The sequence below is a fragment of the Odocoileus virginianus genome, chromosome 9, assembly GCF_023699985.2.
Source record: "Odocoileus virginianus isolate 20LAN1187 ecotype Illinois chromosome 9, Ovbor_1.2, whole genome shotgun sequence".
Taxonomy (NCBI): domain Eukaryota; kingdom Metazoa; phylum Chordata; class Mammalia; order Artiodactyla; family Cervidae; genus Odocoileus; species Odocoileus virginianus.
In genome coordinates this window covers 69,105,986-69,123,899 of record NC_069682.1, presented here as the reverse complement: position 1 = coordinate 69,123,899, position 17,914 = coordinate 69,105,986, and the positions used below count along the sequence as shown (strand labels likewise).

Here is a 17,914-nt window from a genome sequence, read left to right as displayed (position 1 = left end):
ACTAAAGAAAGCCAGAAAACTACTAGGCCAACCAAGTATGACTTAAATCCCATCCACTGTGAATATATAGTAGAGGCAACAGATAGATTCAAGGGATTAGAACTTGTAAACAGTGTGCCTGAAGACTTATATTCAGAGGTCCATAATACTGTACAGGAGACAACAAACAAAACTATTCCAAAGAAAAGTAAAAGCAGGAAGACAAAGCAGAGTATTTCAGTGGTCTCAGGCTGGAAACATTGAAAAGTACCAGTCTTATCATTATTTATACCAAAGAAAGCAAAGCTCAGAGATGTTGAGAATTTGCCCAAGACTGGAAAGATATGAAAAACAGCACCAACACCCTGTGGGTTCTCATTTATTCAAATACTAATATACTACTTGCGGAGGTCTCCATGACAAATTTTACTAATCTGTGGTGAAACAGATACTGTCTATTTCCAAAGTTGCCTTCATTCAAAATCTTCCCAGAAGCAGAGCAGGAAAGCATCATCAAAGTCCCTCCGCTTGGGAGAGCAAGAACCTGTCATGTTAGGGACTGCATACAGCAGCTAAGTGCCATCCCTACACCTCCATTTCCTCCCTTGATGGATTCGTAGCATGATTAATGGGAAAATGTAGGCAAAATGCTAACACAGAGCCAGGGATACGAAACAGTATTTGACCTTTCTTTAGCTGAAATATGACGCCTCCTCCCCACATATGACCTCAGGGAATCAGATTTCTTAGATAAGTGGACAACTCAGTCTCATACCCACTCTCCTTCTGAGAGTCAGGAGGACAACCTGCTCCCCAGTTTGACTGAGATTAAAAGTAACAAGGAAAGGTTGTCAAGTTGGCATGTGTATCTCACAGGGTTATCTGTAGCTTGTGATGCTATTAAGGAGTCTATGATGGTATAATGGGTTTGCTTCCTATACCCAATAGGGCACAGTCTCTGGAAAGGGGAATGGGAGGTGCCCACTGTCTACAGAACAGATAGGAGGACCACCATTTCCATGGACACTATTTGTTAAGGTTTGTAATTATAAACAACAGACTCCACTCCAGTCAGTTTAATTTTGAATATACATTTACTGAAATATAAACCATAGTGTTTGAAGCTACAGAAATGAAAATTGCAACATCATTGTGTGGAAAAGGAGCTTTTTTAAACCAAACTCTTCTCTCATTACTGATGTTGAGAACTGGATGCTGGAAATTCCACCTTGGCCACGTACAAGGAGAGCAGTGATGGTGGGCAGGGGGATGATGGTGAGGATGCCTTGAGGATGGAGGTGAAAACAAAAATTCTGTGTTACACAGCAGGCTCTGCAGTTACTCTGGTCATGAGGACTGTGCTACTACATTCCTTCCGTCTTTCCTCAAATAACTATAAACTGTCTTATTGGTGTCAGGAACGGTGTGAAGTGCTAGGGGTAAAGGGAAGACATGCTCTCATGGTGCTGAGAACCAGCTGGTAGAGACAGAATTAGACATGTTGACCATCAGAGGAAAGGAAAAGGCAGGCTCTGCTGAGGAGGGTAGGGCAGAGAAGGACTGTGAGGAGACTGAAGAGGTTCAGACGCAGCCACAGCCCAGCCCTGCAGGGGTCCTCCTCAGACTTCAGCGTTCCTGAATCCACTCTTCGCGTGTCCTCTGCAAAAAGAAAGGAACTTGTTGAGTGCCATCACTGTAGCCCCAGACATGGACAATGGTCAACTTAATAGATCCCATATTTTCAAAAAAATTTGGAACCACATTCCTGAATCATGAACAAGAAGGAAGTGAGTTTTCCAAGACTACGTAAGGCATCCAGAAGCACTGCAGACCTGCCCTGGAGGGTGGCTGAATTGCTGTTCCCAATTGAGAAAGGGGAGCATGTGATCAGGCTGAGAAGACCACAAAGAGGCATCAGGGGTTGACCTTCTGCCATTCTCTCCCTGGAGAACTCGCTCAGTGTGGGTTTCACAGGACACTGCAGCCTCTCCTCCTGGCAGCAGCGAGGAGGAGGACACTGTGCAGGGTGAATGGTGTGTGGCCCCCTGAGCTCCATCTATTTCCCCAGTCCTCCCCCTCCTCCGATGCCCTGCCCCCTGTCTTACCACAGGGACCCAGCCTCTTGAGAGCAGGTCTTCATGCAGTCCTCTAACTTTTCAAAGTTGTTTGCATTTCCTTCACAGCCACCATACACAAACTGCTCACAGAGGCCAGTCTGGGCATTGTAGAAGTACCTGGTCATCATGGTATTGCAGCTACCTGTTACTTTAGGCTCCAGGCAGAAGGCAGGCTTAGAAGCTACTGGAAGGAGAGGGGCAATGGCTCAGTTATGAGGATGCTCATCACAGTTCCATACAAGGACAACAACTAGAACCCCCAGTTTGTTTGCCATAGAGAATGTTAAGGCTGTGGAGGAATGCAAGATTGAAAAGACCATTTGAAAACCTCCTTTCTGGGACAGAATCATGAATGTTGCTAGGGGTGACCTGATATTGTAATCATGTACAAACATATATCTTCTCATGAAGTCTTTTAAGGAAGTTTGGTATAATGCCTTTGAATAGCCTTAAATCATCTGTAAGACTTCTGAGGTTGTACAGTGGTTAAGAATTTGGCTTCCAATATTGGAGTCCTAGGTTCAATCCCTTGTCAGGAAACTAAACTCTCAAATGCTGTAGACACTAAGGTAGCGGGGCATAAATTCTTTATATTCATGATTGGTAACCTGTTCAAAGAATCCATGTAACATATTTCCCCTCTGCAGATGAAGAAACTGCAGATAACTTTCCCCAGGAACAGAGCATGTGGGTGGTAGAGTTAGGACAAATTGCTATGATGTCACAATTCATCTGATACAATACCTGATTCTACCAGGAATTCAGAAAATACAGTTCACTTGTAAGAGTAACTGGAGCCAGTGTCCTACGTTCATCACTTCCTTGTACCCAAGGTAACAATAGCCCCCAGTCACGGGTCAGAGTAAGCCTGGGTTTCTCCTAACACAAACCTGTGATGTCTCTACCATCAACCAATTCCCCAACACCCACTTGGTGTCCCCCATTCAATTGACATCTGATATGAAATTCAAGGAGTTAGTGCAGACCCCACAGGTTGAGCACACAGGACTGTCCTCAGTTTAGTGCCAGACACATGGTTCCCACTTACTTTTGCTTGTGACCAAGTGGATAAAATGGGGAAGTCCATGACCTCACCTCCATGTTCAATAACTGACCAAACTGAGGAAAACACTTACTTGTTGTTCTCAGATGAATATACATGACACATTCACAAAGAGTGAGATGGAGGAGACGTGTAGGGCAAAGAGGAGGGACTGTGTGTGTGGAGATTCCATTCCCTTCTGAGCACAGCACCCTCACAATCGTATTCACCACCTAGAAAACTCTCTGAACCTATGTGTTTATGCACTGTTGAGGTTTCGAGAAATAGGCATACTGATTGAATCATTGGTCATTGGTGACTGATCTGAATCTCTGTGTCCTTCCCTCTTCCCCAAGGTGCAGAAACTACAAACCTTTATTCTCCTCATTGAGTGTTGAGTATTCAATCTTGAGTGTTTGGTATTCCTCTAGTGTATGGTTATCAAATTGTATTCCAGAAATCATCACCTGACCTATGAAAGAGAGTACATTTCAAGAGTTTTAGGAGGCCTGCTTCATGAAACAAGAAATGGATGAAACATGGACAAGATAGAAATAGTCAAAAGACAGCAAGGGAAAGAACCTGGAGAATTTTGTAATATTGTCTCAGCCATGGTCCCACATCCTACAGCACAAAGGCTGTTTCTGGTTTCCCTGAAGTTTCCTTGTTCCGTAGCTCAAAGTCTTTTGATTAACTTTAATAATACAGAATAAACACTATTTGATAAAGAAATATTTTTACTTGGCCAAAGCAAGTAGGTAGGTAGAAAATTTTTTTTCAGAGGAACACATTATGGTAGAAAACAGACAAATCTGGCCATGACATGTGAACAAAGTCTTTCCATTCATAATTCATCATCTATTTGAAGAACTCATGGAATATATTTCCCCTGTTCAGATGAGGAAAGTGCAGATGACTTGCCCCATCATACAAGCCTGTGGGTGGACTAGTCACGACAAGACACAGCCATGTCACAACCCCTTTGATACACTATTGATTGGCTAGGAACTCGAAAAAACAGAGAACTAGTGAGAGCTTCCAGGTCCAGGGTCTTACTTTCTCTATTTACCTCTCCCCAAGCCTTGCATGAGCCCTCAAATCACAGGGGAGAGTGCGTCTGGGATTCTCCTGACACCAAACACATGGTTTTTCCACCAACCATCCAAACCACAGCCAAGGGGCAGAGCACTGTCAATTGACTTCTGATACCGTATCTGTGGAGTTAGTGCCAATGCCACAGGTTGAGTTATCAACACTGCCCTGACTTCAGATGCCAGCCATGTGGTCTTGCCTTATTATGCTTCTAACCAAGAGACTGAAAGTTGTACTTCCCATGACCCCAACTCCATGCTCAAAAATTCAATCGAACCAGCGACCAAACTCAGGAATTCTCTTACTCGTCATCCTCACTTTAAAGTACAGGATAAAATCAGAAACAGTGAAATGGAGGAGATCTTTAGGGCACGGGAGGAGTGGAGGTGAGTGGGGCTTCCATGCCATGTTGAGCCCAGCACCCTCACCTCAGGACCATTTGTTCTCTCTTCACAAGCTCTCTGAGCCATTATTTATGGATTTTTACTGAGCTTTCACTCAGTAGGCATATGTATTGAATTGTCAACCAGTGGTGACTAATCTCAGTCTCAGTGCCCTCCTCTCTCCCCATAGGTGCAGAAAATTCAAACCTTTAATTGCTTTATTGATAATTTCAGCCAATCCTGTTAGTATACTGGCTCCCTCTTTGACAATCTTGGTACCTATAAGAAAAGATATCAAAATTTTTAGGAATATTGGACCATGAACCAGGACAAATTTCAAATATAGAAAAATCATAGGCAAAAGTGGAAAAAGGGAAAGGCTGGGAGAATTCGTTAATATTGTAGAGCCTTGGTCCCAGGAGCCCAAGGAAGCAGGTAGAGAAATCTTTTCATGAATATCAGTTCAGTTCATGAATATACCCTGGTGGAAAATGAGCAAATTTGGCCATGAAATGAGAATAAGCTGTTTAGTTTTTTGATTGCTAGAGTTTCAAAGAACTCATTTAGCACTGATCTACTGTTCAGATGAGGACTACAGATGACTTGCCTGAGGACACATGGCATGAGGGTGATAGAGTTTGAACAAGATACTTCCCTGTCAAAACCCACTTGAAATACTCTTCCCTTCTGTCAGGAACTCAAAATATCGATAAATGCTGAGAGCTTCTGGGTACAGTGTCCTGCTTTCGTTACTCCCCTGCCTCCAGGACTCACTTGAGCTCCCAAAGCACAGGGAGAGTGAGTCTGGGTTTCCCTGACACCAATATGTGGTCTCTAGAAACAGCACGCCATTTGGAGAAGGAAATGGCAACCCTCTCCAGTATTCTTGCCTGGAGAATCCCAGGTACAGAGGAGCCCGGTGGGCTGCCATCTATGGGATCGCACGTGCCAGACACGACTGAAGCGACTTAGCAGCAGCAGCATAAACAGCATGCATTCCTCCAAACACCCACTGGGTGTCCAACATGGCAATTTAACTCTTGACAGCAAATCCAGGGAGTTAGTACAGATGGTGTAAGTTGAGGGCTCAGAACTGTCCTCAGTTCAGAAGCCAGTCATGTTATCCTGATCACTCTGGATTTGACAAAGTGTCTAAAACTGGCAAGTTCCATTACCCCACTCCATGTTCGGTAACTCAGTAAATCTGATGACCATACTCAGGAATACCACTCACAATAGGGATGTCATGTTTCATGAAGGATAAATCTAAGCAGAGTAAAATGAGTGAGAGGTGCAGGGCAAAGTGGAAGTGGAGGTGTGGGGAGCCTCCATGCCCTAGAGAACACAGGACCTCATATCACTGCCGTGTGTTACCACCCCAAATGCTCTCTGAATGCCCACATTCATGGATTCTTATTGAGGTTTCATTAAACAGGCATTATGATTGAATCATAGGCCAGTGGTGCCTGTTCTCAATCTCAGGGCCATCTCCTCTCCCCAGAGTTGCAGAAAGTTCACACCTGTAGCCACACCATCGATGATACTTGTAACCACATCTATTACTGAACGCTTCTCAAGTCCCCTTCTATGGCTTGTCTCCACACCTATGAAAGACAGTAAATTCCAAATTTCAGGAAGCCTGGGACATGAACCAAGTAAGGGTCAAATATGCAAATAAAATAGTAGTCAACACTGGACAAGGGAGGGAACAAATATGGATAATAAAATGATAGTCAAAAGGGGACATGGGAAAGGGCCTGGAAACTTTCCTAATAATGTCTCAGCTTTGGAATCAAGAGTCATTCTATAAGGGCTCTTTGCTACATTCCCAGCAGAACATCAACCCACCTTTTTAAATTATTTTTCATGAAAGAGGAATCCTCATTATTTGACACCTAAATGTTCTTTCTTGCCCAAAGTAAGACGGTAAAGACATGTTTTTAGATAACACATCTTGGGGGAACATGCACAAAATTCACAATGAAATATTTATGCCCTGTTGAAGCTTCAAAAAATAGGCTTATTGATTGAATCATTTGTCATTGATCAGAATCTCAGTGCCCTTCCGTGATTCCCGAGGTGCATAATCTACAAACCTGTATTGTCCTCACTGAGTGTTGAGTATTCAATACTGAGTTTTGGCAATTCCTCCAGTGTATGGTTATCAAACTGTATTCTGGAAATCATCACCTGACCTATGAAAGAGAGTAAATATCAAGAGTTTCAGGAGGCCTGGCCCATGAAACAGGGAAAGGATCAAACATGGATAAGATAATAACAGTCAAAAGACAACAAGGGAAAGGGCCTGGAGACTTTCCTTAAACTGAATCAGCCCACAAGGGCTATGTTTCTTGTTTCCCTGCTTTCACTTCTGTATGGTTCAATGTCTTTTGATGGTTTTAGTAACACAGGAATAAACATTATTTGATAAAGAAACATTTTAACTTGGCTAAAGTAAGTAGGTAAGTAGAGAAATTTGTTCAGATCAACACTTACTGGTGGAAAATGGACAAACCTGGCCATATTTCATGAACAAAGTCTTTCCATTCATAACTCTTCATCTATTCAAAGAACTCATAGAATATGTTTCCTCTGTTCAGATGAGGGAACTGCAGATGACTTGCCCCAGGATACAGGCCTGTGTGTAACCTGGTCAGAACTATATACTACCATGTCACAACCCATTGGGTACACTATTGATTGGCTAGAAACTCAAAAATACAGAAAACTGGTGAGAGTTTCCAGGTCCTTGGTCTCACTTTCTCTACTCACCTCTCCCCTGGCCTTACATGAGGCCTCAAATCACAGGGATGGGTGAGTCTGGGTTTTTTTCCTGACACAAAATACATGCTTTTTTCACCAAACATACAATGCCCAACAGCCAAGGGGCAGACCAAGGTCAATTGACTTCAGATACCATATCTGTGGAGTCAGGGCCAATGCCACAAGTAGAGGTATCAAGAATGCCCTGACTTCAGATGCCAACCATGTGTTATCAAGTTATCACTTCTGACCAAGGGACTGAAAGTTGACATTTTCATGACTCCACCTCAATGCTCAAACACTCAACGGAGCAAGCAACCAAACTCAGGAAAACTCTTAATCACTGTTTTCAGATTAATGTCCAGGAGAAAATACAGAAACAGTGAAATAGAGGAGATTTTTAGGGCACGGGAAGAGTGGAGTTAGGTGGAACATCCACACACTCCTGAGCAGAGCACCCTCACCTCAGACCATTTGTTCTCCCTTCATAAGCATCTGTGAACCAATATTTATGGATTTCTGCTGAGGTTTCACTCATAGGCATAAGTATTGAATTGTCAGGCAGTGGTGAATGATCTCAGTCTCAGTACGCTCCCATGTCCACACAGGTGCAAAAAAATAGGTGCAAAAAATTCAAACCTTTTATTGCTTTATTGATTATTTCAGCCAATCCTGTTAGTATACTGGCTCCCTTTTGGACAATCTTGGTACCTATGAAACAAAAGAAAAGATTTCAGTTTTTCAGATATATTGGACCATGAACCAGGACAAGTTTCAAATATGGAAAATAAATCATAGGCAAAAGAGGACAAAGGAAAAGGCTTGGAGAATTTGCTAATATTGTACTGGACTTGGTCCCAGGAGCCCAAGGAAGCAGGTAGAGAAATCTTTTCATGAATCTATCCTGGTGGAAAATGAGCAAACTTGGCCATGAAATGAGAAAAATCGGTTTAGTTTTATTGCTGCCAAATTTTAAAGAACTCATTTAGCACTGATCTACTGTTAAGATGAGGACTATAGATGACTTGCCTGAGGACACATGGCATGAGGGTGACAGGGTCCAACAAGATGTTTCCCTGCCAGAACCCTCCTGATGTACTATCCTCTTCTGTCAGGAACTCTGAACATATCGGTAAGTGCTGAGAGCTTCTGGGTGCAGTGTCCTACCTTCATTACTCCCCTGTCCCCAGGACTCACCTGAGCTCCCAAAGCTCAGGGAGAGTGAGTCTGGATTTCCCTGACACCAAATCTGTGGTCTCTAGAAACAACACGCAATTCCTCCAAACAGCCACTGAGTGCCCAACATGGCAATTTAATTCTGACAGGAAATGCAGGGAGTTAGTATAGATTGTGTAAGTTGAGCGCTCAGAACTGTCCTTAGTTTAGATGCCAATCATGCTATTCCAAGGCACCCCTGATTTGACAAAGATTTTAAAACTGGGAAGTCACATTACCCCACTCCATGTGCTATAGCTCAGTAAATCCGTTGACCGTACTCAGGAAGACTATTCAGATCGGAATGTCACATTATCAAAAAGGATATATCTGGGCACAGCGAAATGAGTGAGATGTTCAGGGCAAAGTGGAAGCTGAGGTGTGAGGAGCCTCCATGCCCTAGAGAACATGGATTCCTCACATCACAGCCGTGCATTACCGCAAACGCTCCCTGAATGCGCACACTCATGGATTCTTACTGAGGTTTCATTAAATAGGCATTTGATTGAATCATTGGCCAGTGGTGCCTGTTCTCAATCTCAGTGCCCTCTTATCTCCCCAGAGCTGCAGAAAGTTCACACCTGTAGCCACACCGTCGATGATACTTGTAACCACATCTATTACTGAACGCTTCTCAAGTCCCCTTCTATGGCTTGTCTCCACACCTATGAAAGACAGTAAATTCCAACATTTTCAGGAAGCCTGGGACATGAACCAAGTAAGGATCAAATATGCAAATAAAATAGTAGTCAACACTGGACAAGGGAGGGAACAAATATGGATAATAAACAATAGTCAAAAGGGGACATGGGAAAGGGCCTGGAAACTTTCCTAATAATGTCTCAGCTTTGGTATCAGGAGTCATCCTAGACAGGGCTCTTTCTTACATCCCCTTCAGAACATTCAACCCACCTTTTTAAATTATTTTTCATGAAAGAGGAATCCTCATTATTTGACACCTAAATATTCTTTCTTGCCCAAAGTAAGAGGTTAAAGACATGTTTTTAGATTAACACATCTTGGGGGAACATGCAAAAAATTCACAATGAAATATTTATGCCCTGTTGAAGTTTCAAGTAATAGGTTTATTGATTGAATCATTGGTCATTGATCAGAATCTCAGTGCCCTTCCATGTTTCCCAAGGTGCATAATCTACAAACCTGTATTGTCCTCACTGAGTGTTGAGTATTCAATACTGAGTTTTGGCAATTCCTCCAGTGTATGGTTATCGAATTGTATTCTGGAAATCATCACCTGACCTATGAAAGAGAATAAATTTGAAGAGTTTCAGGAGGCCTGGTCCATGAAACAGGAAAAGGATCAAACATGGATAAGAAAATGACAGTCAAAAGACAACAAGGGAAAAGGCCTGGAGACTTTCCTTAAACTGTGTCAGCCTTGCTCCCACAGGCTACCCCACAAGGGCTGTGTTTCTTGTTTCCCTGCTTTCACTTCTGTGTGGTTCAACGTCTTTTGATGGCTTTAGTAATACAGGAATAAACATTATTTGATAAAGAAATATTTTAACTTGGCCACAGCAAGTATGTAAGTAGAGAAATTTTTTCAGATCAACATTTTGTGGTGGAAAATGGACAAATCTGGCCATGATTCATGAATAAAGTCTTTCCATTCATAACTCTTCATCTATTCAAAGAACTCATGGAATATGTTTCCCCTGTTCAGATCAGGGAACTGCAGATGACTTGCCCCAGGATACAGGCCTGGGTGTAGCCTGGTCAGAACTAGATACTACCATGTCACAACCCATTGGGTACACTATTGATTGGCTAGAAACTCAAAAATACAGAAAACTGGTGAGAGTTTCCAGTTCCTTGGTCTCACTTTCTCTACTTACCTCTCCCTAGGCCTTACATGAGGCTTCAAGTCCCAGGGAAGGGTGAGTCTGGGTTTTTTTCCTGACACCAAATACATGCTTTTTTCACCAAACATACAATGCCCAACAGCCAAGGGGCAGACCAAGGTCAATTGACTTCTGATACCATATTTGTGGAGTTAATGCTGATGCCACAGGTTGAGTTATCAAGACTGCCCTGACTTCAGATGCCAGCCATGCAGTCTGCATTATCATGATTCTGACCAAGACACTGAAAGTTGAACTTTCCATGACCCCAACTCCATGCTCAAAAACTCAATCGAACCAGCGACCAAACTAAGGAAACCTCTTACTCACTCTCCTCACATTAAGGTTCAGGATAAAATCAGAAACAGTAAAATGGAGGAGATCTTTAGGGCACGGGAGGAGTGGAGGTGAGCGGGGCTTCCATGCCCTCCTGAACAGAGCACCCTCACCTCAGGACCGTTTGTTCCCCCCTCATAAGCTCTCTGAGCCAATATTTACGGATTTTTACTGAACTTTCACTCAACACACATAAGCATTGAAATGTCAGCCAGTGGTTACTGATCTTAGTCTCAGTGCTCTCCTCTCTCCCCATAGGTGCAGAAAATTCAAACCTTTAATTGCTTTATTGATAATTTCAGCCAATCCTGTTAGTATAGTGACTCCCTTTTTGACAATCTTGGTACCTAGGAAAGAAAAGATTTCAAAATATTCAGGAATATTGGACCATGAATGAGTACAAGTTTCAAATATGGAAAATAAATTATAGGCAAAAGAGGACAAAGGAAAAGGCTTGGAGAATTTGCTAATATTGTACTGGACTTGGTCCCCGGAGCCCAAGGAAGCAGGTAGAGAAATCTTTTCATGAATCTATCCTGGTGGAAAATGAGCAAACTTGGCCATGAAATGAGAAAAATCGGTTTAGTTTTATTGCTGCCAAATTTTAAAGAACTCATTTAGCACTGATCTACTGTTAAGATGAGGACTATAGATGACTTGCCTGAGGACACATGGCATGAGGGTGACACGGTCCAACAAGATGTTTCCCTGCCAGAACCCTCCTGATGTACTATCCTCTTCTGTCAGGAACTCTGAACATATCGGTAAGTGCTGAGAGCGTCCGGGTGCAGTGTCCTACTTTCATTACTCCCCTTTCTCCAGGACTCACTTGAGCTCCCAAAGCTCAGGAAGAGTGAGTCTGGGTTTCCCTGACACCAAATCTGTGGTGTCTCTAGAAACAACATGCAATTCCTCCAAATACCCCCTGGGTATCTAACAAGGCAATTTAATTCTTACAGCAAATCCAGGGGTTTAGTATAGATTGCACAAGTTGAGGGCTCATAACTGTCCTCAGTTCAGATACCAGTCATGTTAACCCAAGTCACTCCTGATTTGACAAATTCTAAAAATGAGAAGTCCAATTGCCCCACTCCATGTTCGATACCTCAGTAAATCTGATGATGATCTCAGGAAGACCACTAACATGAAGATGTCACGTTATCAATAAGGATAAAGCTAGACACAGCGAAATGTTAGATGTGCAGGACAAAGGGGAAGTGGAGGTGTGGGGAGCCTCCATGCCCTAGAGAACACAGGACCCTCACATCACGGCCATGTATTACCACCCCAAATGCTCTCTGAATGCCCACATTAATGGATTCTTACTAAGGTTTCATTAAACAGGGATTGTGATTGAATCATAGCCCAGTGGTGCCTGTTTATCAATCTCAGTGCCCTCTCCTCTCCCCAGAATTGCAGAAAGTTCACACCTGTAGCCACACCATCGATGATACTTGTAACCACATCTATTACTGAACGCTTCTCAGGTCCCCTTCTATGGCTTGTCTCCACACCTATGAAAGACAGTAAATTCCAACAGTTTCAGGAAGCCTGGGACATGAACCAAGTAAGGATCAAATATGCAAATAAAATAGTCAACACTAGGCAAGGGAGGGAACAAATATGGTCAAGAAATACTAGTCACAAGAGGATGTGGGAAAGGGACAGGAAACTTTCCTAATAATGTCTCAGTTTTGGTATCAGGAGTCATCCTACACAGGGCTCTTTCTTACATTCCCTCGAGAACATTCATCACAGGTTTTTCTAATTAGTGTTCATGAAAGAAGAATAGTCATTACTTGACACCTAAATATTCTTTCCTGCCTAAAGTAAATAGTTAAAAAATTATTTAGATTAACACATCTTGGCGGAACATGCACAAAATTTACCATGAAATATTTATGCACTGTGAGGTGCATAAATATGTGCATAAATCAAGAAATAGGTTTATTGATTGAATCATTGGTCATTGATCAGAATCTCAGTGCCCTTCCATCTTCCCCGAGGCACAAAAAGTACAAACCTTTATTCTCACTGAATGTTGAGTATTCAACTTTGAGTGTTGGCAATTCCTCCAGTGTATGGTTATCGAATTGTATTCTGGAAATCATCACCTGACCTATGAAAGAGAGTAAATTTGAAGAGTTTCAGGAGTCCTGGTCCATGAAACAGGAAAAGGATCAAACATGGATAAGATATTAATAGTCAAAAGACAACAAGGGAAAGGGCCTGGAGACTTTCGTTATATTGTATCAGCCTTGCTCCCACAGAATATGCCACAAGGATCATGTTTCTTGCTTTCCCTGCAATTGTCCTCCTCTGTGGTTTGATATCTTTGGATTACTCTCAATAATTACTCTTTATTCCTAATAAAGGAATAAATATTATTTGATATAGAAATATTTTTACTTGGCCAAAGCATGCAGGTAGAGAATTTTTTTCAGATCAACACTTTGTGGTAGAAAATGGACAAATCTGGTCCTGAGATGTGAGTAAAATCTTTCTGTTTATAACTCATCATTTGTTCTAAGAACTCATGTACATGTTTCCCCTGCTCAGATGAGGAAACTGCAGACGACTTGCGCCAGGACAAAATCATGTGGGTGGACTGGTCAGGATATGGTATTTGTTCCATTTGATACACTATTGATTGGCTAGGAACTTAACAATACAGAGAACTGGTGACAGTTTCCCGGTCCAGGTGCTTACTTTCACTACTCACGTCTCCCCAAACCTCACCTGAGACCACAAATCAAAGGAGAGGGTGAGTCTGCATTTTCTCTTAATGCCAAATACATTTTTCCACCAAGCATCCAATTCCCAACACTCAACAGGCCACGCACTGCCCATTCAGTTCTGATACCACATCTGTGGAGTTAGTGCCAACGCCATAGGTTGAGGTATCAAGACTGTCCTGACTTCAGATGCCAGCCATGTGTTCTCGCATTATCATGCTTCTGACTAAGTGACTGAAACTCGAAATTTCCATTTCTTCACCTCCATGCTCAAAAACTCAATGGAACAAGCAATCAATCTCAGGAAAACTCTTAATCACTGTTCTCAAATTAATGTCCAGGAAGAAACTCAGAAACAGTGAAATGGAGGAGATCTTTAGGGCACGGGAGGAGTGGGGGAAGGTGGAGCGTCCATGCCCTCACCTCAGGACCATTTGTTCCCCCCTCATAACCTCTCTGAACCAATATTTGTGGGTTTTTACTGAGGTTTCACTCAATAGACATAACTACTGAATTGTCAGCCAGAGGTGACTGATCACCATCTCAATGCCCTCCTCTCTCCCCATAGGTGCAGAAAGTTCAAACCTTTAATTGCTTTATTGATTATTTCAGCCAATCCTGTGAGTATACTGGCTCCCTTTTCGGACAATCTTGGTACCTATGAAAGAAAAGATTTCAAATTTTCAGGAATATTGAACCATGAACCCGGACAAGTTTCAAATATGGAAAATAAAATCATAGGCAAAAGTGGACAAAGGAAAAGGCCTGAAGAATTTGCTAATATTGTACCAGCCTTGGTCCCAAGGAAGCAGGTAGAGAAATCTTTTCATGAATATACTCTGGCGGAAAATGACCAAACTTGGTCGTGAAATGTGAAAAGCTGTTTAGTTTTAAGACTGGTAATGTTCAAAGAACTCATTTATCACTTATCTACTGTTTAGATGAGGACTACAGATGGCCTGACTGAGACATCATGAGGGTGATAGAGTCTGAACAAGATACTTCCCTGTCACAACACTTGATGTACCATCTTCTTCTTCCTGGAACTCTGAAAATGCCGATTAATGCTGAGAGCTTCTGGGTGCAGTGACCTACTCTCATTACTCCCCTGTCCCCAGGACTCACCTGAGCTCCCAAAGAACAGGGAAAGTGAGTCTGGGTTTCCCTGACACCAAGTCTGTGGTGTCTCTAGAAACAACATGCAATTCTGCCAAACACCCACTGAGTGTCCAACAAGGCAATTTAACTATGACAGCAAATCCAGGGAGTTAGTATAGATTATGTAAGTTGAGGGTTCAGAACTGTCCTCAGTTCAGATGCCAGCCATGTTATCCCGAGTCACTCCTGATTTGACAAAGTGTCTAAAAGTGGGAAGTTCCATTACCCCACTTCATGTTCAATAACTCAGTAAATCTGACGACCATACTCAGTAAGACCACTCACATAGGGATATTACATTATCATAAAGGATAAATCTAGGCACAGCAAAATGAACAAGATGTGCAGGGCAAAGTGGCAGTGGAGGTGTGGGGAGCCTCCATGCCCTAGAAACAAAGGACCCTCACATCGCCACCGTGTGTTACCACCCCAAAGCTCTCTGAATGACCACATTCACGGATTCTTACTGAGGTTTCATTAAATAGGCATTTTGATTGAATCATTATCCAGTGGTGCCTGTTCTCAATCTCAGGGCCATCTCCTCTCCCCAAAGTTCCAGAAAGTTCTCACCTGTAGCCACACCATCGATGATACTTGTAACCACATCTATTACTGAACGCTTCTCAAGTCCCTTTCTTTGGCTTGTCTCCACACCTATGAAAGACAGTAAATTCCAACAGTTTCAGGAAGCCTGGGACATGAACCAAGTAAGGATGAAGTATGCAAACTAAATAGTAGTCTACTGTGAACAAGGGAGGGAACAAATGTGGATAATAAACAATAGTCAAAAGGGGACATGGGAAAGGGCCTGGAAACTTTCCTAATATTGTTGCAGCCTTGGTCCATTGTTCAGCCTACAGAGGGCTGTTTCTTACATTCCCTCTAGCACATTTATTCCAGGTCTTTCTGATTATTTTTCATGATAGAAGGACACTCACTATTTGACATGTTAATATTCTTTCTTGCCCAAACTAAGTAGTAAAGGAAATTTTTTCAGATTTATTTTAGATTAAGATATACTGGTGTAAAATGCAGGAAATTCAGCATGAAATGTGATTCACTTCCTCATATATATGAATGGTAATCTGTTCAAAAACCCATGTAACATGTATCCCCTGTTCTGATGAGAAAATTGCAGATGACTTGTTCCAGGACTTGGCATGTGGGTCATAGGGCCAGGACAAGATACTAGCATGTTGCAATCCATTTGATACACTCCCTGATTCTCCCAAGAACTCTGAAAATACAGAAAACTGAGATTAGTTTCTGGTTGCAATGTGTACTTTCATTGTTCTCCCTTTTGGAGCATCACCTGAGCCCCAAATCACAGGGGAGAGTGGTCCTGGGTTTTTCTCTGACACCAAATATGTGGTGTCTCTACCAACAGCACCCAATTCCCCAAACACCCACTGGGTGTGCAACAAGTCCTCGATGGAGCTACTGCAGATTCTGCAGGTTGAGGGCTCAAACTATTCAGTTCAGATGGCAGCCATGAGGTCCTGAGTCAATCATGCTTGTGACCAAATAAGTAAAAGGGGGGATTGTGGGTCCATGACCCCATCTTCAAATTCAACAACTCAATAGAACTGGGGGCTGAACTTTGGAAACCATTGGTTACATTCCCAAAATAGAACTGAAGGCAGAAAAATAGAAGAGATTTGCAGGCAAGAAGGAGGGAGGTGTGCCCAGCCTCTGTGCCCTAGTGAGCACAGCGCCCTCACATCAGCTTCCAGTGTTCACCAACCCACAAGCTCTCTGAGCCCAGTTCTTATGTATTTCTTCCTAGGGTTCACTAAACAGGTATATTGGTTGGATTACCAGCCACCGGTGATTGATCTCACTCTCAGTTCCCTCCCTTCTCCTCAGAGGTTCTGGAATGACAGTTGTTGAAAACTGTAAACAGTAAAGGCATGCTTGTGATTTTTGGATATCAACCACATCTTGAGGTTACCTTGAGTTGCCTCTTCTGACTCATCTCATAACATCTAACGGCAGGAAACCCCAACAGTTTTAGGAGATCTAGGCCATTAACTAAGAGATGGTACAAATTTGAAGCTTTCTATTACTATGCAGGGCTTTCCTGCTGGCTCAGCTGGTAAAGAAACCACCTGCAATGCTCCTGCATTGCAGATTCAGTATCTGTGTTGGGAAGATCCCTGGAGAAGGCAAAGGGATCCCATTCCAGGATTCCAGCCTGGAGAATTCCATGGACTATACAGTTCATGGAGTGGCAAATAGCTGTACCTGACCGAGCAACTTTCACTTTATTTACTTTTATTACTACACTACAGTTAGGTTCAGGGACATGGCAGGGAAGAGGAATAGAGAGTCTCCAAAATGGGGACCCTGATCTGGTAGAGTTGTATATATATAAAATAAAATTGTAATATATATCTTCATGAGAGTCAAGATATCAGTGGAGTCAAATCTTTGCAATTTAAGTCTTCCCTGATGGTCCAGTAGATAAGAATGCACATGCTACTGCAGGGGACATGGGTTCTTTCCCAGACTGGGAAGATTCCACATGCCTTGAAGGAACTAAGAAGGTGAACTGCAACTTATGAGCCCAAATTCCTAGAGCCCTTGCCCTGCAACAAAGGAGCCACTTCAACAAAAAGCCCACACACCACACCAGAGAGTAGACTGCAGAACTAGAGAATACCCTTCCATAGGGAGGAAGATCAATGCTGCCAAAACCAAAGAAACAGACAGTAATCCTGACCAACATGACAGGAGAAATCCAGAGATGCTTGGCAATACCACTCCTCACCTGCCCCGCCCCCTTCCATGGACTTCTATCATTTTCCCAGAAGACGTAGAGGAGAGGTGAGGCTGGACCTACCTTCATCCTGGATATGGTGTATATTCACCGGGGTGCTGTCCACCAGGATAACCAGGAGGACAGAGAAGGGCTGCGGAGAGGCAGAGCCGTCTCATCTTGGTGGCCTTGCAGGAGGGCTCCTGAGGATGCTGGGGATGCACTGAGCTTTAATATCCTGGCTGAGGGGTGGGATCAGGTGATGAGGAGGGGAGTGGGCAAGGGGAGGAGCTGGGTCAGTCCTGTTTATTGTGTAATCTCCCTACCTAACCATGCCTCCTGCTTCTGTCTGCAGGGCTCAAATGCCCAGTAACACCACTTCTCACTTCATGCCTGTGGGTCTCATGTAAACACAGATTGTGATCAGAGAGATGCAGTGTGTCCTATATGGACAGTCAGGGAGCATCCCAGCCC

General features: G+C 43.0%; 1 protein-coding gene across 1 annotated transcript; it reads right to left on the bottom strand.

The window, feature by feature from the left end:
- Window positions 1-1,054: 1,054 nt before the first annotated feature.
- On the bottom strand, window positions 1,055-17,619 carry LOC110149140 (trophoblast Kunitz domain protein 1). Its single transcript, XM_020911500.2, is given in 17 exon segments — window positions 1,055-1,638; window positions 2,085-2,280; window positions 3,512-3,610; window positions 4,821-4,892; window positions 6,134-6,217; window positions 6,710-6,808; window positions 8,016-8,087; window positions 9,173-9,256; window positions 9,753-9,851; window positions 11,065-11,136; window positions 12,220-12,303; window positions 12,813-12,908; window positions 14,110-14,167; window positions 14,169-14,182; window positions 15,253-15,336; window positions 17,525-17,585; window positions 17,587-17,619. Coding segments are annotated over 17 exon segments (1,308 nt in total). The 3' UTR covers window positions 1,055-1,637.
- Window positions 17,620-17,914: the final 295 nt, after the last annotated feature.